The sequence below is a fragment of the Numida meleagris genome, chromosome 11, assembly GCF_002078875.1.
Source record: "Numida meleagris isolate 19003 breed g44 Domestic line chromosome 11, NumMel1.0, whole genome shotgun sequence".
Classification (NCBI taxonomy): Eukaryota; Metazoa; Chordata; class Aves; order Galliformes; family Numididae; genus Numida; species Numida meleagris.
This window is the reverse complement of record NC_034419.1, coordinates 4,274,863-4,302,777: the sequence shown is the minus strand read 5'-3', so window position 1 is coordinate 4,302,777 and position 27,915 is coordinate 4,274,863. Positions and strand designations below refer to the sequence as shown.

Below are 27,915 nucleotides of genomic sequence, written 5' to 3'. Positions count from 1 at the left end.
GCAAATAACAGGAAAGATTATCAAGATTTTAATTAGCAACTAACAGTTTTCCAACCTAGATAAACAAGATTTATCTGTTATGTGTTCTGTCTGCCTTTTAAAGTGCTTTTAACCCAGCTTAATGAAAAGAGAAAAGCACCAGTAAATTGTGAGTGACAAAGTAGTACATGGAAATGAGTAATATTTTTTAGTAAATCTGATCTCTGCTGTTCTCTTTGAACAAGTAGTCAAAGAATGAAGTCAAGGTAGATCAGGTGCTAGCATATAGACCATGGAACTGCTCACCTAATTCATTGTCTCCACTGCCCTGCAATTCTTTACAGCTGTAAAATATTTAGTTTTAGAAAGATCAGCAGAATATGTATTTTGCATACTGCTAATTACTATTCACTAAAACACTTCTAAAAAACCTATAAGCTTGGAAACAACCAGACATAGATTTTGTGCCACAGAAAGAGAATAGGTCACAAAGGCATAGCTGAAGTCCTGGGTCCGTGTGATCCAGTTGATGGAGGCAAAGTGGGTTTCAACCTGAATTACCAGCTGCTTTTTCCTGGAGACAAGGGATACCTGCTGAAGTAGCAGCTGCTGACAGAGGCATCGTGTACTGCCTCCTGTACCGATTTTCTGTTTTGATCCTGAGAGCTAGGTGCTGCAAGGAAATAAAGTGAGATTTGCTGTGAATGGTCATCTGCCTGTATTTAATCCCACTTCTTCTGTCCTCTAACCTTTGCCTTACTTCATTGTATGGTACAACAGTAAAGTGGGTTTATCCCGGGGTAGGAGATAAATAATGCTTTCTGCAAGCAGCTTCCTTATCATCTATCTCTGAATTTCCTGCAGGTTTCATACGTTTGCTCTATCTTCTTATTGTATCTGAGAGTATTTAAAAGCACACAGTCCATCTTGTTTAGATCAGAATTTTTATCTACTTTTTTTTCCTGTGAAATATATTATAACTACAATTAAAAAAAAATGTTGGTGATAAGTGCAGCAACTCTGCAGCTGAGTATCAGGAAAAGGAAAGGCATTATTTTTTCCTTCAGGCACATCGCCACCTAGCAGCTGCTAACTAAAATGTACTATCTTTTTAGTTGAAGGCAAAAGGTAGAACCCATATCTGAAGTACTCTTGCTTTACTCCTCCAACCTCTTTCATTAAGGATGTTGACATGTCAACTAGGTGATAGATCATAAATGCCTGCCTGACCTCAGGAGCTGTAGCATCTGTTGTTGTCCATTCAGAAATGGGAGTCAAATGGCGTAATACTTCATGGTGTTCTACATCAGTTGGTTACCCTTCTGTAAAGACTATATTTTTTTTCTCTTGTTTGCATAATTGGTCACTGTCAAAATGGTGCTCTGTGCTGATGATCATGGAGAATGAAATCCGAGTCATGTGTTCAAGTGAGTAGATTGCAGATCTTTCTTTTACAGTGTTGATTCTCAGCGAGTGCTGTACATTTTTCCATTGAAAGATGGTGAGTGGCATGGAGTGTGAACCAAATCTGTTTCTGTAGGCTCTTCACTGCTACTGCCTAGGGCAGTAGCAAGAGTGAGAGAAGAGAGTAAGGAGGCAGGAGGAGAGAACCATGGCTATAGTTTTAAATGCTATAAAAATCATATAAACTCTTACTGTCAAATCTAGTGTTATGTATGTGGTATATCCAGGAATTGTCAGTTTTTCCTGCAGAAATTCAGGTAATCAATACACAAGTATAGATTAATTTCTTAATAAGATTCCTGTTATTGTTTAAATAAGTGAGATTTTTATATCTTTATAGTAGAAGAGTTCCAGTAGTATTTAGGAGCCAGTAAGTGATTCAATAATGTACATGCACTGTAAGTCATTGAAAGAGCATGTTTGACAAGATTTTTTTTTAAGTCTGAAAAATGTTCTCTTCTGCTCATCAGCCAGTAGTCACCCTGGTTACGTCAGCACCAGTGTTTTTATTGGGTCAAGTGTTTGCTTTCACAGTGTATCTCCTGAGTGTCCTTCTTTGCTTTGTTTCCGAGTGGTCTTGGCCATAAGCTAGACTCTGTTCAGATGACAAGCTGACGGAGGTTCACCAAGAGTGCCCCTGATGTGCTCCAGCTGCTAAGAGGCATTGGTCCATTTAACCAAACATAAGCTAGTCCAGAGAATGTATATGGAGTTTACATGCTGAGTCCTCTGCATCGGTTGCTTCACACAGCTTCTGTCGATGTACCACTGTATTCTCCAAGAGGGAGGGTTTTGTTTTCTTGTAGAAAAGGTAACACAGAAATCTTGTCTAACTCCACCTTAATGTAGACGCCAGCTGTCAAAGTATGTATTTGGTCCCCTGGTTTTTACAATGGTGATTTACCTATTTAAAAGAACCACTTTGGTTTTGCTTTCCTTGCCTCAGAATACTTGCATGGAAAGGCATTCCCGTGTGAAAACTGACTTTGCTTTCTCTATTAAAAGTGAATTTGAAGATCACTAAGAGGTTGAACTATCTCATCTGTTTATGTGGGCTAATTAGAGTCAAATTCGATGTACTTAGATGTGAAGACCAGAGTGATTCAGAATGACATATGTGGATTTTCAGTTACCTCTAGGGGATGCTGTTGTGTTAAAAGTTCCAGTGTACTAAACATATTATATATAGGTTTGGGTATTTATCTGCCTTACAGAGGAAAAGTGTGTGCAATACTATGGGAAGTACTCTAGATGATATCAAATAGAGGTAGTACAGCACATAATTGTGGTAGCAACTGTCAATGTATGGAAAAAGAAGGAAGAACTATCCTGGGATGATGTTAATAACGGTGTATGTCACATCTATCCTGCTGATGCATTGATTGATTTCAGCTCAGTGGAAGGTATCTCAAACTGGTGAAGTGTTTGATGAACAGCAGTCTGAATAGAGTAGTTGATAATTCTGTGCTTTTGAGAAGGGGCTCAGTACTTTACAGGAAACCTGTTGTTAGTTAAGGCTAACATCTGCTGAACTGGAGGTTGGTAAGTTTTTAAAACCTCATCTTTCCAAAAAAGATTTCCTTGAGTGGATTTTGGTTTTGCAGTGCTTGAGATACATTTATGTTTATACTTTTTCTTCACCATTCTTTCACCAAGCATGCATTTACTTTCAATATTTTAACTGAGAAATTCATAAAAATTCCAGTGTTTGGTAGCAGTTCATTATTATTTAACATGAAGCACCTAAGTTCTTTCTACAAAAATTGACAAGTGTTAATCATAGCATGTACTGAAGCAATTCATACAGAATGATCATCATGGTCTAAAAACCTATAGACCAGTGGTACTGGGATAATGAGTAAGAATTCTTTATTAGTGTATGGATAACAATACTGAGCAGTGGGTGATTTGTAGGCAATATGCAGTACTACTTTTCCAAACAATTTGAAGAGAAAGTTATCTTTGAATATAGAGGGAAATTTATCTTGGACTTTGAGCTATACTGTCCTTGTATAGCTAAAACATTATGTGCAGACCACTACTCTAAAGTTTAGAATATAACTTTCTTTCCTTCTTCATCATCTCCAGTTCCTGTAACAATTTTAAGTATTTTAAACTGGAAAAATCAAATGCTTCTCTCTTCTTATACTTTCTAAGGATCCATAAAATGTTCCTAACAATGCAAATTCAGGGTCAATATTAAAAGCTGTACATAGCACTAATATTTTCCCCAAAAGTTTTGGAATGCTTACATAAGGAACTTGCATTTCATGCTGAAGAAACTTATTTCTTTTTTTGTTAATGTTGTAGATATAGATTTTTGTCTCAGTTTGTAACTTAAAACACTAATGCTTCTCTCCATGCCCTTACTAAGTGACAATCTATAAAACTGATGTACAAAAGCTTGGAATTTTGTATACGCACAACATGATCTGCTACTTAAAATTTTTGGTCCCCGTACTTGAAAATGATAATGTTCTTCATTAAAATCATTTATCTTACTAGAAAGCACTGTGTACTACTTCAGTCTGCAGATGCGTGACTGCAACTTAAACAGTAACAAATCCTGTTTGTTAAAAAAAAAAAAAGCAACAGCAATCCTTCTATTAGATGCTGTCTGAGAAATGTATTGTTACTTCAGCATTAAGCTTTTACACTATATAGAGTCTTAAAGATTAACAATACTTGTAGTAAGGAGAGTGCTCTTTTTGCATATAAATAATCAATAAAAGACTTACAGACCTTTATCTTCTCAGTAATTCAGATTTTCTTTTAGGTAGGCTATTTCCTGAAGTATTAAATTCGTCGTTCTTCAGTGGACATCCTCCTTCAAATGAAGCATACAGGTAGATAGCGCACAGGACTATTTTTCCTGTTTGAAGATAGGAGAAACTTTATCTGAGTTTCCTTGAAGATAAATTTCGTATTCCTATTTATCAGTAGTAACTTCACTTGAATAACCTAGTCTCCCTGAAATAGTCGGTGTTCAAGTAGTGCTTTTCAAAATGCTGTGGCAAAATGCCTCTGTAATGTACTAACTTCTCTTTGTCTAACAAAGCAGAGGAATTCCCAAAGTGGAAATTAAAGTTTGTTATTGATTCTCGATGACTGTGTGCTCTCCTGTGTACCATTAAAATTCTCCTTCCCACAAAGACGGGGGAGAATAACTGTCCAATTCAAAGAGGAGAGAGAGGCAGAGGCAAGATTAGGACTCCATTAGCTCTTTTCTTTCTTAGACCAAACTTCCCTGGAATTTATTTCTCTATTTCTGTCAGATCAGCCTTCAGGTGTTGATTAGCCACAGGAAGTGCAAGCCGATGCCTGCTAGGTTAGCACATGCTTACCTCCGTGCAGATGTTCAGCCCTCTCCCATGAGTCACACACATCTGTACAGGCAGCACCAGCCTTTGTGGTCAAGGTTTGAACTGCAGAAGGGCTGACCACATCCTGGGATGAGACCAACTGCTGTAGAAACCTCCATCATCTGTGCCGCTTCAAGCGGAGCTGTAGCAATTGCTACCAATCCAAACAGAACTTTTGACAACTAATATTCCTGAAAGAAATCAAGTGTAGTGGCGTACTGACTGAACGATAGCAGTACGTGTGTGAGCGCGCAGTACCTGTGCACACAGGTAAACCCTCAGTGTCACGTTTCCCTAACCAGCTGTGTCAGACCACAGCTGCTGTTCTGCTCTGCCACTCTTACGTAGCATTATTTTTCACTGCAGCAGTACAGGGCAACGTCTGAGGCCATGCTGGGAAATGAAGTGAAATCTGAAGAGATGGCCGCACTGTGCTGTCGCTGCGCAGGCGGCCAGGCCGCTGCCCGTGCGGAGGCCTCCCGGCGGCTGTGCCGCCCTCGCTTCCCGCTCGCAGTGGCAGCGCTGCTTCCTGTCAGGGCGGCTCTGACATGGCCCCTGCTGCACAGGCCCCTTCTGTGCAGGCTCTCCACCTCCTCCTTCTCTTTCTTTCAAACACTTAGTGCATTTAGAGCCTGATCTTGTACAGAAAATATCCCTGACATTTGAAGAGCTCCAGGGATTCACTGAGCATGCTCAGTCCTCCCCGCCTGATAGAGAGAGGAAGCTGGTTTACATACGAGTCATACCAAGCATAGCCTGCATGTCAGTGCAGTTAACTTGCAGCGGGCTGTGAGGAGAACTAGTGTGTCTTTGTCCTAGGAAGTTTCCCTTGTTTCTGTTTTCTTTTTTTTCTTTTTTTTTTTTAAATTTGGAAAAAGACTTGAAAAGTTTTCAGACAGTTTTCTTTGTACTGAAGGACGCAATATACTTTTAGTTTGCAAAGTTTGGAAGGGAGTGTGTGTGTTTTAATCCCTCCAACTTTCCTTTAATATACTTTGTTTTGATTAGCGAAGGCTGGGCCTTGTGCTAGTGAAGTTTCGGGGGCCGGGAGCGTCCTCGGCACCATTTGCCTGGCTTCCTTCTCCCTGAATCTGGGTGAAAGCAAACAAGCTGGTCTTTTTTGCTAGCCCGATAAATGCTATTTATGAAGATGGACCTGTTGAACTACCAATACTTGGACAAGATGAACAACAATATTGGCATTCTGTGCTACGAAGGTAATGCTTTCATTTCACAAAGCTCTTTTGTTGGGTGTGTTTTATGTTGTTTGTAAGATGGATTTTCCTCCTGAAAGGAGATCTCTACGGTTGGCTTTATGATACGTTGCAGTCTGTATTGTTAGTAAGTCTTTGTTTAAGGGAAGGATATATATATTTTTTTTCCTTTTTGCATAATTTTTTTTTTTACTTTATTTTTTTTCTTGAAGATAACATTAGGTAGATTTGTGTAAAGGACTGTGTTGCTTCTGTGATTGCCAGGCAGAGTGTTTGTTGGTAATGTCTGCAGCTGTGAAGGAAATAGTTTGTAATATGGGTGTAAGTATTAATTTACATTTCTGCTTGTAATCCTACTTAGCAGTCAGGCGCCGCCACTTTTAGGTGGGGGAGACGTCTTTATACAGCATAGCTCGAAATAATTTTTGCATCGATTCAGCAGTTGGGTTGCAAACAATGAAGAGTTTGAGTGCACAGCCATGGGGCTCAGAGAGGCGCCGTGCTGCAGAGCACAGAGTAGCCCATTGTTTGACTTCTCATTTCCTGCGCAGCTCGGAGAAAGCCCTGGCTGCGAGATGCCTCCCCCTCCTCCATCGCGCACACCCCTCCTTTCCCAAGAACCACCCCACGCTCCCGTCCCCTGTGGAAAGAATTACACAACTAGTTGGAAAATGTAATTTTTTCTCTCTGCTGGGCTCTGAATTTTACCTATGTTGTCTTCAGCTAATGTAGGCTGGCGTTTGCTCTTCGTTCTGCAAGCATTAATAGCCCTGTTTTGAAGTTGCCTGAGGTAATAGAGGAAAATAAGTTTCTTAATCTTAGTGGAGTTTTATCTACGTGCAGTTTGAAGAAGTGGTTATGGCTTGGCTTTGACTGGAAAGAAAGGCACCACAGAGCTAATTCGGCTTGGCAATAGAACTGTTTTTGCTGTAGCCACACACAAGCCTTGCAGAAATCTTTCTTCTGATTCAGCAGGAACATTTTCCATGTTCATTTGGAAAATATACTTGCTGTAGTTGTAAGGGAAGAAACAATAAGGATTACACATAGGAATAGAGGATACCTATTCTTATGTTCAAAAAAAGGACTAGGCAAGAAGTCAGAGAGCTGAACTTCTCTTTGGAAAATAACATCTTTTCTACCATTAAATCAGGATGGACACGTTTCCTTCCTTTGGGAAATGGAGGAGTTCCCTGTGGAGCTGTTAATATCTGATTCTTTTTTGTTGTTCTTTCTTTTTCTTTCCTGCACAAATATGGAGATATTTGCTTGAATAAAGATGTTTTACAGAAGATTGAGCGTTCATATCAGTACTGAGCAATCCAGAACTGAGATAGTGCAAGACTAGTTGAACTTCCAAGCTCTTTCCTACCTGTGATTTTTTCATTATAGTAGGATAAAATAATTTAAAAAAGATAACTTGAAAGATCCTTTAACTTTTTTTCATTGCTCTCTGTAGTTAGCAGTGCTTTGTTTGGAAGCAAGTGACAGCTTCTGATGAAGACCATGAACTTTGCTTAAAATTCTGCTTACGTAGTACACGTTCCTGAATGTTTTGTAGACTAAGGCAGAAAAACTGTAGTTTTGGCTCACAAGTTCAATTCACTAGAATTATGCCTAATGTTAATGAATGATTCTTTCCAGACCCTCTTTCCCACACTTTTCTCCATTAATTGTTATTTGAATAGATCTTAGTTTTAGTAGTTAAAAGCAGCTGAAAGAATACTATAGCAGTCTTTGTTTAGCTTGAACATCTGTTGCTATTTTCCTTATTATGGAAGTTAAGATTTTTAACACTAAAATAAACACACAAAAAATGAGGAGAAAAAAAAAACAAAAATTCAGTGGTGTTTATAGTGAGGTGTTTATATCCCAGTGGTTTAAAAAGTATAAACAGTCGTTGACAACATCTGCACTGAACTCTAGGGGTGTTTTAGAGATGCCTACAGATCTTCCATGCCTCTGCCATAGTATTTAGTTCATAAGAGTTGAAGAGTTGCGTCAGCTGTGATGGATCTTGTTGTTTCAGTGACACTGCTGTAGTAGTAAGAATATTGAGAACAAAGTGCCCCTTCAGACTCAATTAATTAGGATTTATTGGAGGTCATACTTGAACTACTTATAGATGTCTTCCTGAAAAGTACTTTTGCAGATGTAGACACAAATATATTCTGTGAAAATAGGTTTGAAATTTTAGTGGAAAGAATTATGTCTTGTATGGGTTCATATTATGTGTATGGACCTATATCCTACAGAAAATAAGTGAGATGACTTCCTTATTCCTTTAGATTCTCTCCTGAAGCTCTTGCTGTTCCTTATTGAGAGTATTTGTTTGCTGGTGAAATGTACCATTGTCATTTGATAAGGTTTACTACTATTTTCATCTTTCACCTCCAGCCACAAGCCGCTGGAACAACATGCCATTGATTTGTAGCTGTAGCTTATGCGTAAGAGATGTGCTGGTGCTTAAGAAATGGGAAAAGTTCTTCCATTGAGTGCCTTTGACAGTTCTTTAGTTCAACATGGAATAGAATTGCATAGTTTGCATAGCATGAGGAGTCCTCCTTTGTTTTGCCCAGCAAGAGTTACAGATAGCAATATGTAGTCTCCAAGCTTTAGGTTACTGAATTAATGTCAGCACTTGGCTAGTCTTCTTTGACTGATTGGTGCAAGAAACCTCAGATTTGTCTTAATCTCATTCCATTTGTAAGCAAGCGTCATGATCACGCTCCAGCGAATATGAGACCATTTATTCACAGAGTGCCATTCAGTTCATAAAACATATTTCTCATTTTGCCTTACTCAGTGGAGGTTTACGGGAAGAGGGCAGAATGGTGACTAATGTAGATGGGATCTGCTTTATGGGCAGAACATTGGCTTTTTGTGAGATGTGGGGAAAAATGGCAGATCTAGAAATTCTGCCATTAACCCTAAAGAAGGAGTTGAGGTTTCGCTAGGAGCACCTTGTGCTCCTCGCTGGAGTTGACAGTTTTTTCAAACATAAGATATATTTTTTAGTTTATTGGTTTACAGAATATTTATTTTAACTGTGAAAGTGGTCAGACACTGGCACATGTTGTCCAGAGAGGTTGTGAAATCTTTCTTTGGAGATAACTCAAAACTCAACTGGGCACGGCCCTCAGCAACCTGTCCTGGCTGACCCTTGTTTTGTGCAGGAGGTTTGGACTTGATGGTCTCCAGACATGATTTCCAGCCTCAGTTCTCTTTGATTCTGTAATATGATGGAAAGCTTTGCACATGTGTGTAATTAAGACAATCCCAGCCAGCATAAAGATTATAACTAAGGATGAGGTGAGAGTTTTTGAATAGGAGTCCATGACTTACAACCGCAGAATAAGTCATTTCCTTTCCTTGGAGTGGTTGGTTTTATGCTGCTAACTTGTGTCCTTTTGAGCATTCTCTCAATATTATTACTAGTTTTGAATTTCTCACGATGCTCTGTGATAAAATCTCATTTCCAAGTGATGCTTTTGGAGGAAAACTTCTATTTGAATGACATGGCCTTTTTTTTATCAAGTTGCATTAAAAAGAAGAACACTTGAGTTTTCACCAGTGAAAGCTAAAATTTCAAATGAGACAGTTTAGTTTTCAACGATTGAAAAGTGATAATACTATTAGCATTTCTAGCAACTTACTGTAATGTATTTGTGCAGTAGAAAGGAAGAAATAATTACAGAGGCTTGTTGACTCAGCATCTTGATACTGATTTTTAATGGGAATACATCTGATATCCTCCTAAACGTTTGCTGCCAGTTAGCAGCAATGGCCAGCTTAACGAGTAGTGCTTTCATATCACTGTTTTCTTCTTAATGAGCTTAGAGACATCAGAAAACTCTTGGGAGACTGTTGTCCTCGCTGAGGTGAAGAGGCCATGAAGCAGAGCCATTCTGTACCAGTCTGGCATTCCCAGTGCTTCATATCGAATAACAAGCACTTGATCTGGGCATGTATTCAGAGGTAGAACATCTGTATCTTGTTTTGCAATGGAAACTCACTTAACTTTAGCTTAATATTCTTTCCCTGAAAGCCTCGTGTGTGAGGTAATGGCAAGAGGGCTTTGGGTTAAACAAAAACAAATCACAGGTGATTGTGCTCTTTGACTAATCCTGGGGTACTGCAGCCAGTTTTGGCTCCCTGTTTCAAATAGAGTATGTATGAGAAGGTGCAGTCTCCAAGTAAAAGATTTGTTTCATTTTGTTGTTTATCTGAGGGACTGTACAGATGGTTGTGTGTTGGAAGGCAGATTTCTGCCTTCCTTCCTCTCTCTCATTTTCAAATGCTTTGTGTTATTACTGCATTCTCAAGGCTTGAACGGCTGTGCTGGGAAAGGTATAAAGAAATGCAATAAGATGCTAAGAAATCCCCCAGGCATGTTATGAGACTTGGAGCACTTGAAATAGTTATACAGGGTTCTCTGGACAGTCCAGAAGACTGGATTTTTTTAAATGAAGAAAATTGGATCCAGATTTATTAAAAAAAAAAAACAAAAAACAACAACCCACCCCTTTCTGGTTTCAGGACAGCTTACATTAGTTAGTGGCATATTACATAATTATTTCTCTGACTTCCTGTAACAATGAAGCATTAGTTGGCTACAATATTGAACTTGCATAGCTATGTATTTTCTTAGGGCACTCCAAGCCATTTTGAATATATGTACATCTTCCCAGAAGAGTCAGTGTAGATGTTTGATACCCGGTGTGGAGCCTGAAATGGTTTCTGCTAGCTTCATTTGCTTTTTAATGAAATATAACTTGCTTTCTTAAGTTCTGAAGAATAGTTTCCATCAGTTTTCTTTGCTGACCTTGCACTTTACCCTGGTATTGTAACATCAGTTTCTGCTATTAACTCCAAAGTTTGGTTTAGTTTCTAAATATATAAAATTACTTTAATACTATCCTTCTGTTAAGAATTAGTGAAACAGTAAATGGGCTAGAAATCTCTCTCATAATGAATTTTTTTTGTAACGAAGTGTAAAATCTCTGCTCGAAGTCATGTAAATTAAGATGCACCTACCAACTGTCCCTGGTTTATTGAACATCCTGTGAGTCTTTCCTTTTCAGTGTTTTTTGTCTTTAGGAAAAATCAAAGAGCACCAACTTAACAGCTGGGCTTTTCTTACCCATTTCCTCCTAGCATGAAGTTGGTAATATCCTTTTCAGTACTGACATAAATTCAGTTTATTTTCCTCATTTGGCAAAGGCAAGATAGATTTAGGCTGTATTTAAGCATTTTTTTTTTCCCTGGGATTCTATTGTTCTCCTCATCCTTGATGCTAGTTCAGCATGTGTACTGATAATTCAAACAAGGAAATTAGGAAACTGATATGATAGCGTTATCCCACAACTTTCAAGCGGCTAAGATAGGCAACTCATACCTTTTTTTTTTTCTTTCTGAGATAAAAGGTAGTGAAATTTGTAGCAGTAAGTTGAATTCTCTGTTAATGAGCAATTTACTTAAAGGCTGTAACTTGTTACTCACAAGTCAAAGTTGTTACAGCGCCAGGTCTCTTTGGATATAAATCCAGGGATTTCAGGAGACACTGAAAAAGCTTAAATTGCTCCAAAGTTTGAACAACGCACTGTATTGTGTGGGGAACTGTTAGAGAAAAACTAAAAGCTTAAACAACAGTCTTCATTGTGTGGCATCTAAAATTATGAATGAAAAAGTTCATCCATATGTATTGGTTTTGCCTTTTTTTAAATATCCGATTTGCATGAAAATAGTTGTCTATTAATTTCTTCTTAGAATTAATACAGATGGGCTTTTATATTTGATTTTGGCTGAATAGACTACAGAGTTTTAACATGCTGGATGCAGACAGGGTGCCAAGCTATTTAGCAAAGTTGTTTACACTAACAGTAATCCAGCAGGACAGAGCCTGTAATTCTTCACTGATAATAGCACAAGGTAATGATGAATACAAGTTTCTGGAGGAGTGTTTACAAAAATTGTATTATACTTTTTCAGTGTTAAAGAATTGTGAGTGCTGTTGTTTTTAATATTTGTTTAAACCCAGCCATTTTTCGTCATCGTGCAGTCTGTATCATCTGCCCCAAAATTACTTTGCAGTTCAGCATGGAACGATTGCTTGACACACAAAGAGGCATTGTTTCCTTTCCCTTTCAGTAAAAGCCATGCACTCTGGAAGATAATTGACTGTGTGATAAAGCACCGCTAGATGTTGTTGTATAAGCACTATGCCAAGATTGTGTGTGCAGTAACACATTCACACCACAAGTGCCATGATGCAGTTTTTGTTTCCTGCAGGCAAATTTCCCTTCATCTAACAATTTTTTAAAGAAAGAGCCAACGTTCTCAGGCCTGTCGCTGCAAGTTGATGCAGTGGTGTGTTTAGCTTGGCGTGGTGGCATGTATTTTATCACAGAATCGTAGAATCATTAAGGTTGGAAAAGACCGCTAAGATCATCTAGTCCAACCATCAACCCATTCCCACTATGCCCACTAAACCATGTTCCTAAGTGCTACACCTACCCTTTTCTGGAAAACTTCAAGAAACAGTGACTCCACCACTTCCCTGGGCAGCCTGTTCCAATGCCTTTTGACTCTTTCAGAGAAGAAATTTTTCCTAATATCCAACCTGAACCTCCTGGCCTTGCTGTGAAGGAAAGAGGCCGTAGATCAACTAGCTTAAGTGCAATCTTGAGCAAGCACTTAAGGTCTTAATTAGGGTTATCTCTGTCAACTTGTAAACTTCATGTTACAGATGGATGGGATTAGGCGAATTTTATTTTTAACATTAGTAATAGTTTGTCACGGATTCTAAGATGAGGCAAACTTGAAGCATTCTGTTTGTTAGAAAAGACCCCCATACAGCTTTTTCTTTTTCAGCTTTGGTGAAGTCGAAGCAATGATGTTCCTGGGACCACAACAGTGCAGATTCTAGCTAAAGAAAAGTCATCCAGAAACTTTAATGAGTAGATGAGTCTTCATTAGAGATATTTAGGTATTTCATTTTAACAGGAATATAGCTCCTGAATCTTGTGGTGAAGACTAGTGTGAGTGTGCAAGGTGGGAAAGTATGAAATGAAGTTTAGAACATTTACCTCCTTTTTATGGCACTGTTTGGCATCAGACTTTTTAAATTAATCCTATTTTATTTTTATCTCTATCTTTTAAGTTTGTCATTCCTAGTATAAAAAAAGAACCTGTTAAACATATTTCATGATGAAGTCCAGCTGTTCCCTCCAAAAATTGTATGTGTCACTGCCTAATTTGTATCTGGAGGACAAGAACATCCACAATGCAGTACACGATAATTGTGGTAGATAATATTCGGGATAAAGTTGATACAGCTTTTGTGGCAGAGGAGGAGGGGAAAAGTTCTGCTTTTGCAATAGAGAAGTAATAACCTAGTTCCTTCACAGAAAAGGTGGCTCCTGCCTTTTCATGATACATATTGTTACAAGAGCCCATCTTTGATTATTTTAAAACATTCTTTTTCACTCCTCATCATTATGGAATATTCCTTGTAAACTATGAGAATCGAGCACAGTAGTGTGTAACTTTCCTCCTATTCCTCCAAACATTGCTAGCATGTTCCAGGAAATATTGTTGCTCTCCCAGGAAAAGTTTGGAACTAGTTGTGTTTAAAAAACAGTAGTTTTTCCTGGAAACCCATTTGACAAGGCAGGCATGGAAACCACTCACCATTATACTTCCCAGGTTTACAAGGCTTAACATTTTTTCTTCAGCATGCAAAAACAGACTCTTTAGTCTTTAAACGTGAACTGTATTTAGAAATGAGAGGCTTAGTAGATCAGCCTTCCTGCCCACCAGAATTTAAATGGCATTGCAGTAGCAGAATATAAGCCAATATTGAAATTTTGTTCTATTTTAACCAGAAATCACAGAACCACAGATTGGTGTTAGTCTTTGTAGTTCCCATCTACTAAATGCCCAGCCCTGCAATCCTTTGCATAAGAAAAGTGAGAATAAAAGCTGCTAAGTTGTTGGAGCTTTTTAAACAGCTGATGTGTTTTTGGGAATGAGTATCTACTCATATTAAAATGACACCCTGTTGCATTGTAGTGCACTCTGGTTGCGTTGTAGAGATGATATTGTGACTTCTCATTTTGTTACCTAATTCTTAACATTTAGTATATCTCACTTACGGAAGTAGATTTATACATTTTTTTTAAATAAGCAGATTTTGACACTTTAAAGACACATCCTTTCAGGAAATTATTGTTTCTTGGTTCCATATTACTCACTTGGTATTGCCTTCTGTGTGCCGTATTCCTAATTGCAATTATGTGCCCATACGGAGAAAATTAGAGTTGTCTAGTCAAAAGGAAACTATTCCTACGAATCTAAATTAGCTAGGAGGACCAGTAAATACCACACAAGAGCTGGCCAAGCTAAATAAGGCTATTTAGTTGTTCTCTTTATATTCTTTGGAAAGCAATCTGTTCAAAAGCAGAAGCTTTGCAAAAACTACTCTTAGTGTATGTATATATCTAAAAAGAGTTGACATAACTACGACACCTCCTTTGTTGTGGTTTTATACAGAACGCATTAAATGGAGATGGGGCAAGGGAAGTGCAGTGTGACTCATACAGGACAAGTTCAAACTCAGCCAGCTTCTTGGATTTAGTATAAATATTTATGGCATTGAAGGGGATTTTTTTTAAATATGCTTCCTTGTGCTCTAGATCTTTTAGATGTCCTCCTCAGACATCTGGTGTGCATTGCTGCTTGTTTAACCCCCACCCTTCAGTTTTCATGCTGTGGCATCTCGGAGAGCTATCGCAGTCACTCTGTGGTCGGCATAAATTAAATCTCATAGAGCCAGCTGGGAGAATGCTGACGTGCACACTTTTCCTGCTGAATGCTCTAAAACTGGTGGCTGCAGTTAAAGAGGTGAACACTTGGCTCTTGTCTTGCTGTAGGCATCATACTGAGCCATTTACCAAAGGTGTCAAAAATAGGAATTCCAGCATTAGCAGTGATGCTTACTGATTCTTGACTCGTTTCTGTCCCTAAGAAAAAGCTGCTATTATCACTGTTTTTTTGTAGCAAATTTAGCTTATCAGTAAAAAAAAAAAAAAACTCTTCCTTCAAAAGTACTTAATACTTAATTAAGACTAATTTCTAACACTGTAGCTGCTTAGATGTACACTACACTTGCCTGAAAAGCTAATCTGTAGATGTACTGAGGTTTTCTTTTATAGTACAGTAAATTCAACACTACACTATTTCGTTTCAAGTTTTTCTCAATGAATCCATGTAGAAGCAAGCATGGTAAAAAAAAAAAACATAATACTCATTGCAGTGTATTGTCTTTTTTTCTTTTAATCCTCCTCAGGAGTCTAGTTCAACCTTCAGCTACCCCATGAAATAGCAAGTGTTGTTCTTATTTATAGGATGGAGGATAAGAGTTGTAATTGGTTTAATTCATGTACGTCAAGGATAAAGCTGACAGCAGCATTCACAGTGCCTTGATTGTAATACTTTGCCATAACTGCTAACCCTTGTTTTAGTTTGTTAATAATCTCACAGTGCTTTTAGTAGTTTTTTTTGACGTGCAGAAAAAAAATATATATATTTAATCAGCCAAACAGAAAATTTCAGATCTTTGAAATTTGGAATGTAGGTCTGTAGACTAGATGTTTGTTTTCTGATGAGCAGTCATGGAGAGAACAGGAGATCTGGCGCTAAAATCTGCAGTGACTGTGGTTCATCTATAGTGGACCCCATCTGAAGTGAGGTGATGAAAGCTGTTTCAGAGAAAGCAGTTGGGTCGTCTTACCTGTTACAAGAGTGAGCTCCTACAAACAATGGTTTGGGGACAGAGGATTTTTAAGTTGCCCTCTTTGAACCGCAGGACCTCTACAGGTCTGTTCTTCATGTTTGAGGCCTGTTGAGGTGCATAGAAGGAATGTGTCCACTGATGCTGGCAGTTGGTTTTATGTTCTCTTCACAAGGTGATCTGGGGTAAGAAATTTCAATTAACTGCGGCCGTGCAATACAAGGCTCAGCAGAAGGCAGGCTGATAACCCATTTGTGACCTAAAGCATTCCTTCCAAACCTTTTAAATTAATACACTATGTTACTACCCCTGACGGCTGTCCAGTCAGCATGTAGCAAATACAGTCCCTGCCTCCATCTTAGCTTCCCCTTGGAGAGAACATTTATTATGAGTAACCCTGCAGCTTGGCTCCATAAATGATCCTACTTCTTTTGAAATAAACAGGTCAGCTTTGATTGAGATTATGCTCCTTTCTATTCCTTGGTGTCACAGGATTGTCTTCTCTTTTGTCTCTCTGAGTATGACCACCTCTATGGATCTCAGTCACCATGTAGTAATACTGACTCTTGGAATGGGTAGGAGTGTTACTTCAGATCCTGTTTCCTGTCTCCTTTTGAGAAGCAAATTAAATAATCATATTCTCTGGTACCACATTTTAAACAACAGAGTCTTCTAGTGGAAGAACAGTTTTCAAGCTCTGGTACTCTGTGGTTACCTAAAATGTTTCTGTGGAGCTCTTCATTTCGAGGTGTGGTTTTGTTTTTGTTTTTGTTTTTTTTTCCCTCCAATAAATTACTTGTCTTAGTTACACGTCACGGACACAAGATTAAAAACTGTTCTGTCAGAAGATTAAAATTAATTTTATCTTTTTCCCTGATGGTGAACTGTGTGGATTTGTTTGTTTTGGACGGGTATCTTTTAAGAAAGAATAGTAATATGCGTGATTTTTTATGAGTGTTTCTTTATTACCAGCCCTCCTTCCTTCAGAGAAATTACATGGCATCTTTTCCTCTCCATCCCATGAGTCACTCTGCTCTCTGGGCTCCTCTAGAAGATGAAGCCTTTGCAAGTTTTCAGTTATTAAAACACTGCATGTGAGCAACATCTGAGTAAAACTATTGCATTATGTCTCAGAATAATACAAAGCCAATGAGTTGAAGATCTATAGTATTCAGCATCATGATGAATTTAAATCCCTTGTCTTCTACAGGCAGAGACACTGACTGTGGCATAGCTCAGCCTACTGAGCGACTACCACCAGTTACAGTAAAACTCTGAGCACAGGGAATTGGCAAACTGACATCCTCTTTTTTTTTTTTTTTCTCTTCGCATAATCAGAAGGCTGTATCTTTTTTTATCCCAATGGCTCATGTAGTTTACAGTTGGATTCAGAGTGCTTAACTGCCCTCTCCGGTCGTCATTTCTCTCTTTCCCTTTGTAGAAGGGATTTTGGAGCCCATTTTGAAGGACAAAGGGATTTTGTTCCATACAATGGATTCTTTGTGGAGATGGGTTGGAATTGTTCTGATACTGTGGGTTATATTCTGCACTATTACATCCAGCTTGTTTGAAGGGGCTCTGTGTTCCTTAAATATGCAAGCCTGTTTCAGACAGGCTACAGTAACGTAGCGGAAAACCAAAACTGAAATTGAAGTTTTAGTTTCCCTCGCTTAGAATGTCACATTAGTTAGGCAGAGATTATCATGTTGGTGACCATGAGGGCAGAAGCAGCTCCTAGTCATGTGTCCATGTGCATGTGAGTAAGGCCTCCCCTCCAGTCCCATCTCCTGTCCTGTGACAGGAGCAGCTTCTGGCACTTGATTGTTTGGCCACATGCCATATGAGAAGAATGCAGTTGCCAAGACTTCTTTGATTTTTATGGTTTTTTTTCCTTTTTTCCTTCCATTCCAAGGTCACTTGTATGCTGCAAATGGGAATCCAGTCTGGGAACTTATCACTGGGCTTTGAGGGAGCTGCACACAAGCAGTGACCTTGCCTCCACATCTTTTCTGGAGGGAGCCACCCATGATGATGCATTTCTTTTATTAACATATTTTGAATGTACTTGCTCTTGTGTTTTTATTGTAAAGGTACAACATTTATGTCCTCTTTCTCACATTATTCTACCTTCCAGTTAACGAAGGAGAAGAATGTGAGAAAATGTGCTTGGAGTATGCTTATAATAAACTGCTATGAAACCTTGCAATGTACCTAAAGAGTATATCTACTCTCCAATTTTAATAAATGGGATGTATGCTCATATTTTTTGCTTATGCTTAACAGCTTTTGTCTCAAATATCCATGAAAGAAACAGTGTATGAGTTATTGGATTTAATATGCCCATGTTAGAAGTAAACGCCCCAAAATTTATGCCTGAAAAATGTTTTCTGCCGAAGATATTGGCTGTGCTTATATCCAGAAGAGGTGCCCAATAGTCTGGAGTTCCATTTTTGTTACAAGATCATGTCCATCTTAGCATTGCTACGGAGTTTTGTGAAAACCAAGGTGCATTAATCTATTGAGAAGCCATTTCAAATTCTTGTATTCTGTTCTTAAATATATTCAATTAATGGACATATTTTAAGTAGGGCAGAATGGTGGGAAAGTTTACATGCACAATGCCCAAGAAAAATGAACTGTTAGGCGGAGTCTATGTACGTAGGTCTACCTGAAAGTAGCACCTATATATTTCCATGGAAATTAACAACAGATACAAAGAGCACAATAACACTGTCTGACAGAGCAAATTCTCAGCTTCAAAACGCAATTTTCAACATAGTCACCACCATTAGCTCTGCATTTTCACCAGCAATGAAGAAGAGGGCTGCATCTGTCTCACAGTGACAAAATGTCATGGAATGCTGGTGGGAAGGTTCTGCCTCTACTGCCATCCCACCAACATCATAAAGCAGGAGGCATTGCTTTTGGAGCAGCCCTAGTTATGCCAGTCTAAAATATGAGGGAGAAAACTGTTTTGCTTCAGACCTGAGTATCTATATTGCTGTCTGCTAGCAGGGGCAGTATCTAAGAAAATAAAAGATGTGCACTGGGGTGGGAGCTTAACAAATGTTTTCTGTCTGCTTAAGAGGAATTATTTAAATCTCTGCTTTCTTTGTCTATCTTTGCCAGCATGTGCAAATACATTGCTATGAGGTATAATTCCGAATGTTGAAATACTGCTTAAGTATCTGATCTAACATCTTTTTTTTCTGTTGTGATCTTGCTGTGACTTCAATTTGCATTTGAAATAGATGGCAGATCTGTTAGCTTTGATTGTTTCTGCTGAAAGACAGACTAGTCTTTGATCTGTTTAGCGTTCCTGTCTTTTATATTATACAATAAGTCATTGAGCTGAGTGACGAAAGAAAGAACACCTAGATCTGGAAACTAACCCTTATATTGGCAAGCAACATCTTCAGCATGTTGATGTACGGTTCTATTTCATTCACAATTTTTACTGACAATATTTTACATCACTGTTTTAATAAAATCATACTTGAACACTGACAAAAGTCTTTTTTTATCAGGCAGCTTTTAAAATCTGTGTATCAGAAGTGTGAGAGAATGCCCTGTAACAGTTTTTCAAACAAATTAAATGAAACTGAATTCTGATGATTCGTTTAGTATTTAAACTTTGCATGGCGGTAGTTTTAATTACATAATCTGGACTTGTTTTCTCTGTTAGGAATTACTGTGCCTATCAACACAGGCTGTGTTTCTCACATTCTCAAGTGTACGTGTCCCAGTGAGTGCTGCAGTGAGGGTAGATGGTGAAAATAGCTGTGTCCTACCTTGAGCCACCAGGGCTGGTGGAGTTCACCTCATTCTCTGGATCTTGCTCAGTGGAACTAACCCAGAATCAAAGATTTCAACTCCAGGAGGAGAAAACATTGCTAAGCACGGAAGTAACTTGAATGACTGGATCTCAGTATTATTGTACGTGAGTGTGTTGTAGGGATACACAAAAACCTCTTACAGTGCTTATGATGCAGTATATTTTTCCAGTGAATTAAATGGATCGTGCATCTTTTTGCTGACCTGTAAATACTAAACTAATGTTTTCTGTACAAATACAGGAGGTGAAATGTACTGCTTTCTGCTGAAAATATAAATGATACATCTCCCTTCTGTCTTCCTTTCTCTTTTATTCTCTCTCTTGTTTGTTCTTGCTTTCATACCAAGGCCAGTGCTGTTCAGCAGGGCCAGGTTGCTCAAGTACAGTGTTGTACAGAAGGCAAGTGCTTGGTTTTACTTGGTGGCTCTACTTACCAGGGCAGCTTATCGTTCTTTTATATATGAGCCCCTATAACGCATTGAGCAAACATGGAATGATAACTTGTGTTGACTTTTAGTGCCTCTTAATTGACTTTAAATGTTTGATACTGGTTTTTCCCAGGAGAGCTGGCAAAAAAAGCCAAGAAAGGAGCTTTGTTTGGGAACAACCTTGCTCTCTGAGCTAAAAAAAAATAAAAAAATCAGTCAAACCAAGGGAAATCCTTTTTTGACACTGATGGTAACAAGACATCATTGGTACTATTTATTTGGAGATTAGTGTAATGCATTGATTTCATTTAAATCTTGTCTACCAGATAATTGGAGTCTTTTTTTAGCCCATAGTTTACATGAATTCAAGCACTCAAAGCAGAAGAAAGTAAGATCTTACAAGCAGCCAGCTCAGGGAGGTGCTGCAGGAGTGTACAAGTTGGGCCGTTATCCTAAAGGGAGATCTTCAAACTCCTCAGATAGTCTTGTACATAGGTCTCAGTTAGACCTAAGCCTGAGTTCCTTGTTGGGTTGGAACTCAACGCAGTCCACAGTCACAGTTGCTGAGGTGTGAAAATTGAAATTTGTCAGAGGAAATGGCATGCTTGAGGTTTGATGTTATGACACTGGGGAGCTCTGCCAGATTGAAGCATTAAAATTTGCTCCAGCCTGCCTTCTTTGTGGCATATCTGCTGTCCTTCCCCTTTCCGTACCATCAACTTACTGCCTACTTATGAAGATACATTTCTACAGTTAATTTTTGTTTTTACTTACAAATAGAAGTGTATTAGAGGGAGATGCTCACAGAAGGTACTTGGTTAGCGGAGCAAAGAGAAAGTTAAAGCCTTAGTTTGAGTGGTCAGCAAAGAGCTTTTTCTTTACTTGTATATATGCACTAGTTTGTGGAATTGAATCAACCGTCCGTATAAGTCTTTATGTACAGAGAGTGTATCTATCTGTGCTATTTCATATAGCTGTGCTATTACAGTTCCACAAGAATATAAGTTGTTGTAATCAGTTTTTCACAGTATATTTGAAGGGGCAGTAACAGTTCTGAGGGGTCTATTCTGTCACAATTCGTTGTTTTGCATTTATTGTATTATAGTGCAGCGTCTGAAAGGCCTATTAAGTTGCAATCTACTTTAGCCTGTGCTGCTCAGCTGTGATGAACAAAGATGTGTTTTTTGAAGGATCCTCAGGCAACCATTCCTGTGCTCCACAAGTGGTCTCGCTGTACCTGAACTCTGGCTCCTTTCCCAGTGCAGTCTTCTGGACGAGGGAGGAGGAAAAAGTGGGTGGAGGTGATTGAATGCAGAGGTCACTGTTTTATGTTCTTGCAACGTCAAATGTAATGTGTCCCTCATTGGCAGGCATGGTCAGATAGAGGAGCCAGAACAGAACAGTCAGTTTAATCACTGTATTCTGTTTTTGGCCATGGGTTTTCTGGCATGCATATCTCCGCACAGTGGTAGCCAGAGCGTGGTTCCAGGAGTAAGTGCTTTTCATATGTTTTGTAAGCTGATGAGAGCAGGCTTTTGCCAATTTTTCTGTAAGTGTGTATGTGATTCTTTTGTTTCCCAAATTAGCTTTTTGTCATCTTGAAAGAAAGTAAAACGTGTGTCAGATGCATGGATTAGTAAGTTTGCTGCTGAAAGAAATCTATCAGCTGTAATAAGAAATATTTCCAAGGTATGGTTTCATAACAGTGCTTTACGATTAGGCTGTTCTCACTAATATTTGATTTTCTTGTCGTCCCTGTACTTTGCTGTTTCATTATGCTCTCCAGGTAGGCCTGGTTTTATATACTAGAAAGCAAATAAGAAGTATTATTACTTGTTTGCAGCATTTGGCAGTGTACTTCCCCTAATTAACTCTTTTTTAAGCTAAATCATACCTTGTATCAAAACTGCCATCCAGAAATAACGTAGTGATACAAAGACTTTCTTGTTTTCATCAGGTTGTAGAAATGTCCAGTGGTTAAATAAATAGCCTAAGCAGTCACAAACGATATTATCTTTTATCATGAAACAAGAGATCTACTGCTGAGATGTCTGAGTGGATTAATTTGTTTTCTGTGGCCATGCAAGTGAAGTAAATTCACTTTAAGTTATGATCTTTTAAGATTTTAGTCTGAATATTTTGCACAGATCTAATTTCTGGGGAATTTCATCATTTCAAAGATCCCATAATGTATGCAATGTATAAGTAATACCTAATCTAGGCAGTTGACAGCATCAGCATGTTCATTTGCTGGTACAATGTAGTGATTCTTAGTGGTTTTGATAACTTGTTTTGGTAACTGATTAAATTGAGCAATATTACAGTGGCTTTACCACTTGACATCTAGTATCTCAAATCAAGTGGTTTTGACCATGATTTGGAATTGTAATGTCATTTGTCTCGATTCCTGTTGGCACGGACTAACTTGTGTGTTTGAGGTAGTGGAAGGAAACATGCAGCAGCTTATAAATTCATTCCTGTTGATTTTCCATTTAACGGCGTTTCATCTTCTGTAGTTTCGACCTCACATACACATGGCTTCCGTGAATGTCCTGTCTTTTCAGCAGAAAGATTTCACATGTGACGAGGGCTACATTTTGGATCAGTAGGTAAAAGTGGGTTTGAAGCCCTTCATGTACTATCGATTCCTGGGAATGGCTGACCCTGGGAACATGAACCAACCCCTGTTGCTAATGAGTTTGTCTGCATGAAGATATTGGAAAAAGTAATTAAAGGTGTAATGCACGTCAATTAAAGTCTGTTAAACACTCATGCCCATGATTTTATTAATTACTAGAGTGGCCTGAGGTCATGGTAATTCAGTTCAAGCTCTTAAAGGTAAAGACGCTGTTGGTACACAACGGAAGGCTTTCTTGCAAAGTTAGTAAGTGTGTCAGGAACGTAGTCTTGTGGACAAATCTGTGTGTCAGATGCAGAACAGAAAAGTAAAATGGGCAAGGGCAGTGCTTAGATTTTCTGTCAAGAGGTCTTATTTCAGCATGCTCTAAGGTCTGTGTCATGTCAGTCTTCAGCTGGAAAGATGAAGCCTTTCATTTCTGGATTGTAATTAATGCACAGATTTTATGGATTACGGTAGCCAGCGGGAAGAGGAAACTGGGAGGGGGAGTAGGATGTGATAGCCATGTCTTAGTGCGGAGTTGCTAGGTCAGAGAGGAAGGAAGTTAGCTGCCAAAATAGCGTATATATTTTTTTTCCCCAATCTTTGGTAACTCCCGGAGTTCTCAGGCATATTTTAAGACTTCCCTGGTGTCTTGCTGTCAAATCCACACTTGTGAAAACAAGACTTCTGCTGTTGTGGTGTTTGCATTGCATGGCCACTTCAGTAGGGACTCAGATACTGCTGACTGAACTGCAAGAGAAACAAAAATAATATTAAAGATCCAACGATCGTGGTGGTGCTTATGTCCAAAAAGAGACATGCTGCTTTTAGAAATGTTTAGTTTGCTTGCGTTAGTTTGAATCACTTGCAGTTTAGGCTGCTAAGTGGTTAAAATAAAGAATGTTCTTGCTGACTGCATTAACTTCTGTTGAGTGAGTGTGCTGCTGCAGTACTGGCATATAGGCAGACGCTACGTCACAGTGTTATCTGGGTTTTGCTAGTCTGTGTTTTATCGTGTTGCCTAACACTTTTAATTAAAAAAAAAAAAAGGAAAAAAAAAAGACTGGTATGAACAGTTGTACATAGAACTATCTGAAAGCAGCAGATCAAGAGTGTCTCACACCAGCTGCTTACTGAAACAAAGAGAAGTATTATGAGAGGCACAATAAATGTGTTTGCTATCCATGCTTTCAATCGCACTGCAGACACAAGCCTTCACAGTAATGAATTTTGAAGACTGGAGCTTAGACTTGGGGAATTTCATGGAACAGAGTTTTTTTATCAGAGTGTTGTCTTGCCAGTTGTGTGGTGTGAGTCTGGTTACCATGGAGTGTGGTCAGCTGGGGGAGACAAATGTAGTCAGCAAACCAGCATCTTGAGTCATAGGCTCTGCTGTGGTTTCTCCCTATCTGGTTTACATTCACGTTTGGGAAGGAGTAAATTGGTGGGGAAAGAAGACACCTTTTAGATAAATATAAAGTAGTTTTAGCCCTAATCAAAATTATAAGCCAAGTGCGTGCAGTTTATCCCTACATACGACATAGGGATATTTTTCCTGTTAATCGTACCGTTATCTGCACTTCTGTCTGGCATTGTTCCCTGCTTGCCTTGTGCCTGCTGGGCCCTGGCCGCTTGGCTCTGCTTGGAGGAGGTGCTTGGTGTCTTCCTGCCTGTCCTGCACAGACCGAGGGCGAGGAGCTCCTCCTGCCCCAGTGCTCACCTCTGCCACCACTCCTCATTAAGCTGAAGCTTTGGCTGGATGGCTGTGTGGTACATAACAGAACTGTCAGATATGTCCTGAAGACCATGTTAGTTCACAGTCAGGAAAATGAACTATCAAATTCAACAGGCTTTAATTGGAAGCCAACCCTTGCTTTGCTGAATTTCTGTAAAATGGGTCTCTACTTCCCACATGAGGCCACAATAACACTTTTACCAGATTTTGTACTTAAATGAATGTTAGAATATAAACACTGTTGTTAGCATACATATAATAAAATGATTTTTTTTTTAAAGAAAGAAAAAGTAGAGGTAATTGTGTTGTGTTGGGCTGTTGGGAGAGAAAAAGGAAAAGATGTGATAGTGTCTAGCAGTTGTCTTTTGTAAAGAGCAGTCAGCTTCACGTGAGCATTTAGAGGGGCCGTGGTCTTGTCAGGAGTTGCTCAGGGGAACTCAGTAGGAGTTAGGTGCAGACCTGCAACTTCTTTAATGTTGAGCCTTCAGAAGTTATCTGAGATTCTACAGAGAGAAGAATGATTGTGTATGGGTGGGATGAAAGTACCACGAACCTTAATTGATGAAAGCATTATCTTTTGACACTGGTGTAAAACTTCTTATCAAAGAGAGAAGTGAGAGATTCCTCTCCAAGAGAAACCAGTGTGATGTGGTTTACTTCTAAAGTTTGTGTCAGAACATGATCAATATCTACTCAAAATGTAAAGGCTGAACTACAAATACAGGAATTGTACTGATGGGAAGATTATTTCAGATGAGAGATCTTTTGGACAGAAGCTCTGTGTGCCATTATGGTGGCTGGGCTTTGGGCGCTTCCCAGCGAGCACTCTGGTCCTTTCATACAGGAGGGGTTTGGATGTCTGTCTCAGAGCATCTGCAGTAGGGCACAGTTTTTACTATTTAGAGCTGAGATGGAAAGTTCCAATTTAAATCTGGTGCCAGAGTCTTTTATAGAAATCATGACTTGTGGTGTATTATAGGTCAGTGTATATTTGCTAGTTTATATTATGCTGACGAAATTGGCAAAATGCTTATTTTTACTGGTAAACATTCAGGAGATTTTCTCCTCACTCCTTCTTTTTCCAACAAAATAGTATTTGTTTTGTGTGGAATTAGGTCAACGCTTTATAAATCGTCCGCCTCAGCGATGATGTGAAAATGTGTGGTGGCACACAAAGATTGCTATTCTCAGCTACTTCAGGACTGCAGATGAAGTTAACTTTATCCTAATTTTAGTTTTGGAAATTATGGCCGTGTAGAAAACAAAATGCTTCTGGCAGTGTAGGAAAAATACAAATTTTAAACTCTAGCAAAAGTAACTGTTCCAGGGATATTGCCAGAATAGGTGACCCTGATTAATTTAGCTCATCCTCAAGCCCCTTTCAAAGCCTCACAAGCATTTTCTAATGTCTTTAAATCCCTATGAGGTCTAAATATGACCTGTGGCTGTAAGGATGGTGAGTTCCAGTACAGTCCGTAATTGTTGGCAAAATGCAGCACTGTGCTTCAGGCCCTGTGTTTAGTGAGACAGTTAACTGAAAGGGGAAAAACACTGTGGTCACATTTTAATGTATGTGTAGTAACACTGTGTGAATGTGTTTCTATGCAAGCTAATTGTATCGCTTCTGGAATTGTTTAGACATAACTCCCACGTGCTGTGAGTGGCATTTTCTGTGTTATCAGAAAATATGTAAAATATATGAACTACTGAGTACTCTACCACCAGTCTGCCTCATGGAAAAATGCCTTTCTTTGAATTGAAGTTTTATCATTCTTCTGTTGAAAACGTGTGTTCTGTTGTATATTGCACCAAACGTAGTTTAAAAGTATAGAGAAGGACATTTGCAGACAAACTTACACTTGCAAAAGCAAGTTCCAGTTTTTTCCCTCATTTTTACCTCACATAGTTATATACCAGACGAGCTTGTTTTGGACAGCTTTTTATAAAAAGAATAAGTTGAGAATTTGAATGTTTATTCAGCTTTAGATCTTGAATATTTGGCATAAATGTGAACCTGGAATTTATACCACAACCATAAAGAAAGGAACAAAGCATATTTCATTGCAAATAGTCATGCTTTGCAGAATGAGGTAATGAAAGTTCAGTGCTGGAATGGCAGCTTGTAAGAAGGAATCCTTCTGAATCAAAATACTGTTAGAAAGATGTGTTAGCTCAACCTTTCAGATCGTCTGGGGTGAGTTGACCCCTCTTGTATTACCTTTTTTCAACTGTTGCTTTGTTCCTGCATGAAGCAGTAAGATAAGACTTACAATGCCTTGTTTATCTTATAACCATGTGCCTTTGCACACCTGACATCTGTCTGGGAATTTTTTCAGTGAGAATTTAAAAAAAAAAAAACATGTTGTTCTACCTCATTTTCCCTGTTGTGTTCATCTTCCCTTGTCTTTTTCCTGTAGGTGAAGCAGCTTTAAGAGGTGAGCCCAGAATGCAGTCTCTGCCAGTATCCTCTGCTCTAACCAACCATCGGACAGGCCCTCCTCCGATCAGCCCCAATAAGAGAAAGCTCAGCATGGACCAAGGGGATGATGAGCTAGACTGTGAAAATGAACACGTTTCTAAAATGAGTCGAATGTTCAATCCACATCTGTAAGTGTCTTGCTTTTATTCCCTCTGTTTCACAGAATCTAGTGCTGTCCTCTTCATCTCTGTATGTGCTAAAATCATACTGTGTCTAAATCTTCCTGGTAGATTTTTCGTTTGTTCCAGATTGCATGGAAGACCTGCACAAAAGCTGATGCAATTAGATGAGTGATGACTTGTTTGGTTTGCATGCAACAAAGCAACAGAAATTAGCTTAACTTTGTAACAAAACACACACACTAACCTTGCCCTTTCTAAAGCATTGTTCATGTGTTCTTTGTAATTTGCTCATTTCACTTCCCCAGATTCTGAGCAGTCTGTACGCTGGGGGTGGGGAAGCAGGAGGAGGAGAAACAGAAGTGGTTTGCATTTTTCAGAGGCCAGGAGATTGTGAGCCAGCTGCTCTGTAGTCTGCCTTGACAACTGGGCAAGCTGCAGTTGTTGCTAAACATTACTTGGGTGATTGCACTCCAGCTCTGACAGTCAGATGTGGAATTTTTCATGCAGGTAAGGTGTTGATGGGTTAGGTGCACGTGTTGGGTAATCACCAAATGCCATTCTTGCTGTGTGCATTCCTAGGAATGCAGGTCTGGTTGGCATGAAGTACGGGCTTAGAGAATTCCTTTCATTCTTGACTGGAGGAAGTGTTTGGAGCAGTTCAGCAGTCCAGGGCAGCCTGATAGCTGAGCGCCGTTCCCTGCTGCCTCAGCTCTTACAGCCTCTGCATTCCTTGCATTCCACTCTGCTGTGGACTGTTGTGTTCAGTCATAAGATGCGGACTGAGGTATTTATCCTCAAATAAATCACCATAGTGTTAGTCAGAGGCTGGGCCTGTAGTCTGCAGTCTTGGAATTTGTTACGAATCAGGAATCCAGCACTGAAGT

The 27,915-nt window shown here is 39.0% G+C and overlaps 1 protein-coding gene and 1 long non-coding RNA gene across 6 annotated transcripts in view; one reads left to right on the top strand and one right to left on the bottom strand.

The window, feature by feature from the left end:
- The window catches only part of VGLL4 (vestigial like family member 4), a 79,440-nt gene that overhangs the window by 28,479 nt on the left and 23,046 nt on the right, over nucleotides 1-27,915 (top strand). The window contains exons 1-2 of one of the 4 annotated variants that reach the window (XM_021409688.1): nucleotides 5,662-6,022; nucleotides 26,848-27,037. In XM_021409688.1, coding sequence (XP_021265363.1) covers nucleotides 5,941-6,022; nucleotides 26,848-27,037 — 272 coding nt within the window. In that variant the 5' untranslated portion in view covers nucleotides 5,662-5,940. Of the gene's footprint in view, nucleotides 1-5,661; nucleotides 6,023-21,434; nucleotides 21,567-26,847; nucleotides 27,038-27,118; nucleotides 27,539-27,915 lie in introns of those variants that run through there. The other 3 variants (XM_021409690.1, XM_021409689.1, XM_021409691.1) reach the window with 3 other exon arrangements.
- LOC110404912 lies at nucleotides 16-5,657 on the bottom strand. 2 transcript variants are annotated; one of them, XR_002442563.1, is made up of 3 exons: nucleotides 4,788-5,657; nucleotides 4,186-4,315; nucleotides 16-652 (listed from the first exon to the last, which is right to left on the bottom strand). It is a non-coding gene; the product is annotated as an uncharacterized LOC110404912 (long non-coding RNA). The 2 variants fall into 2 exon arrangements; XR_002442564.1 differs by lacking the exon at nucleotides 16-652 and adding an exon at nucleotides 667-2,347 and having other exon boundaries at nucleotides 4,788-4,925.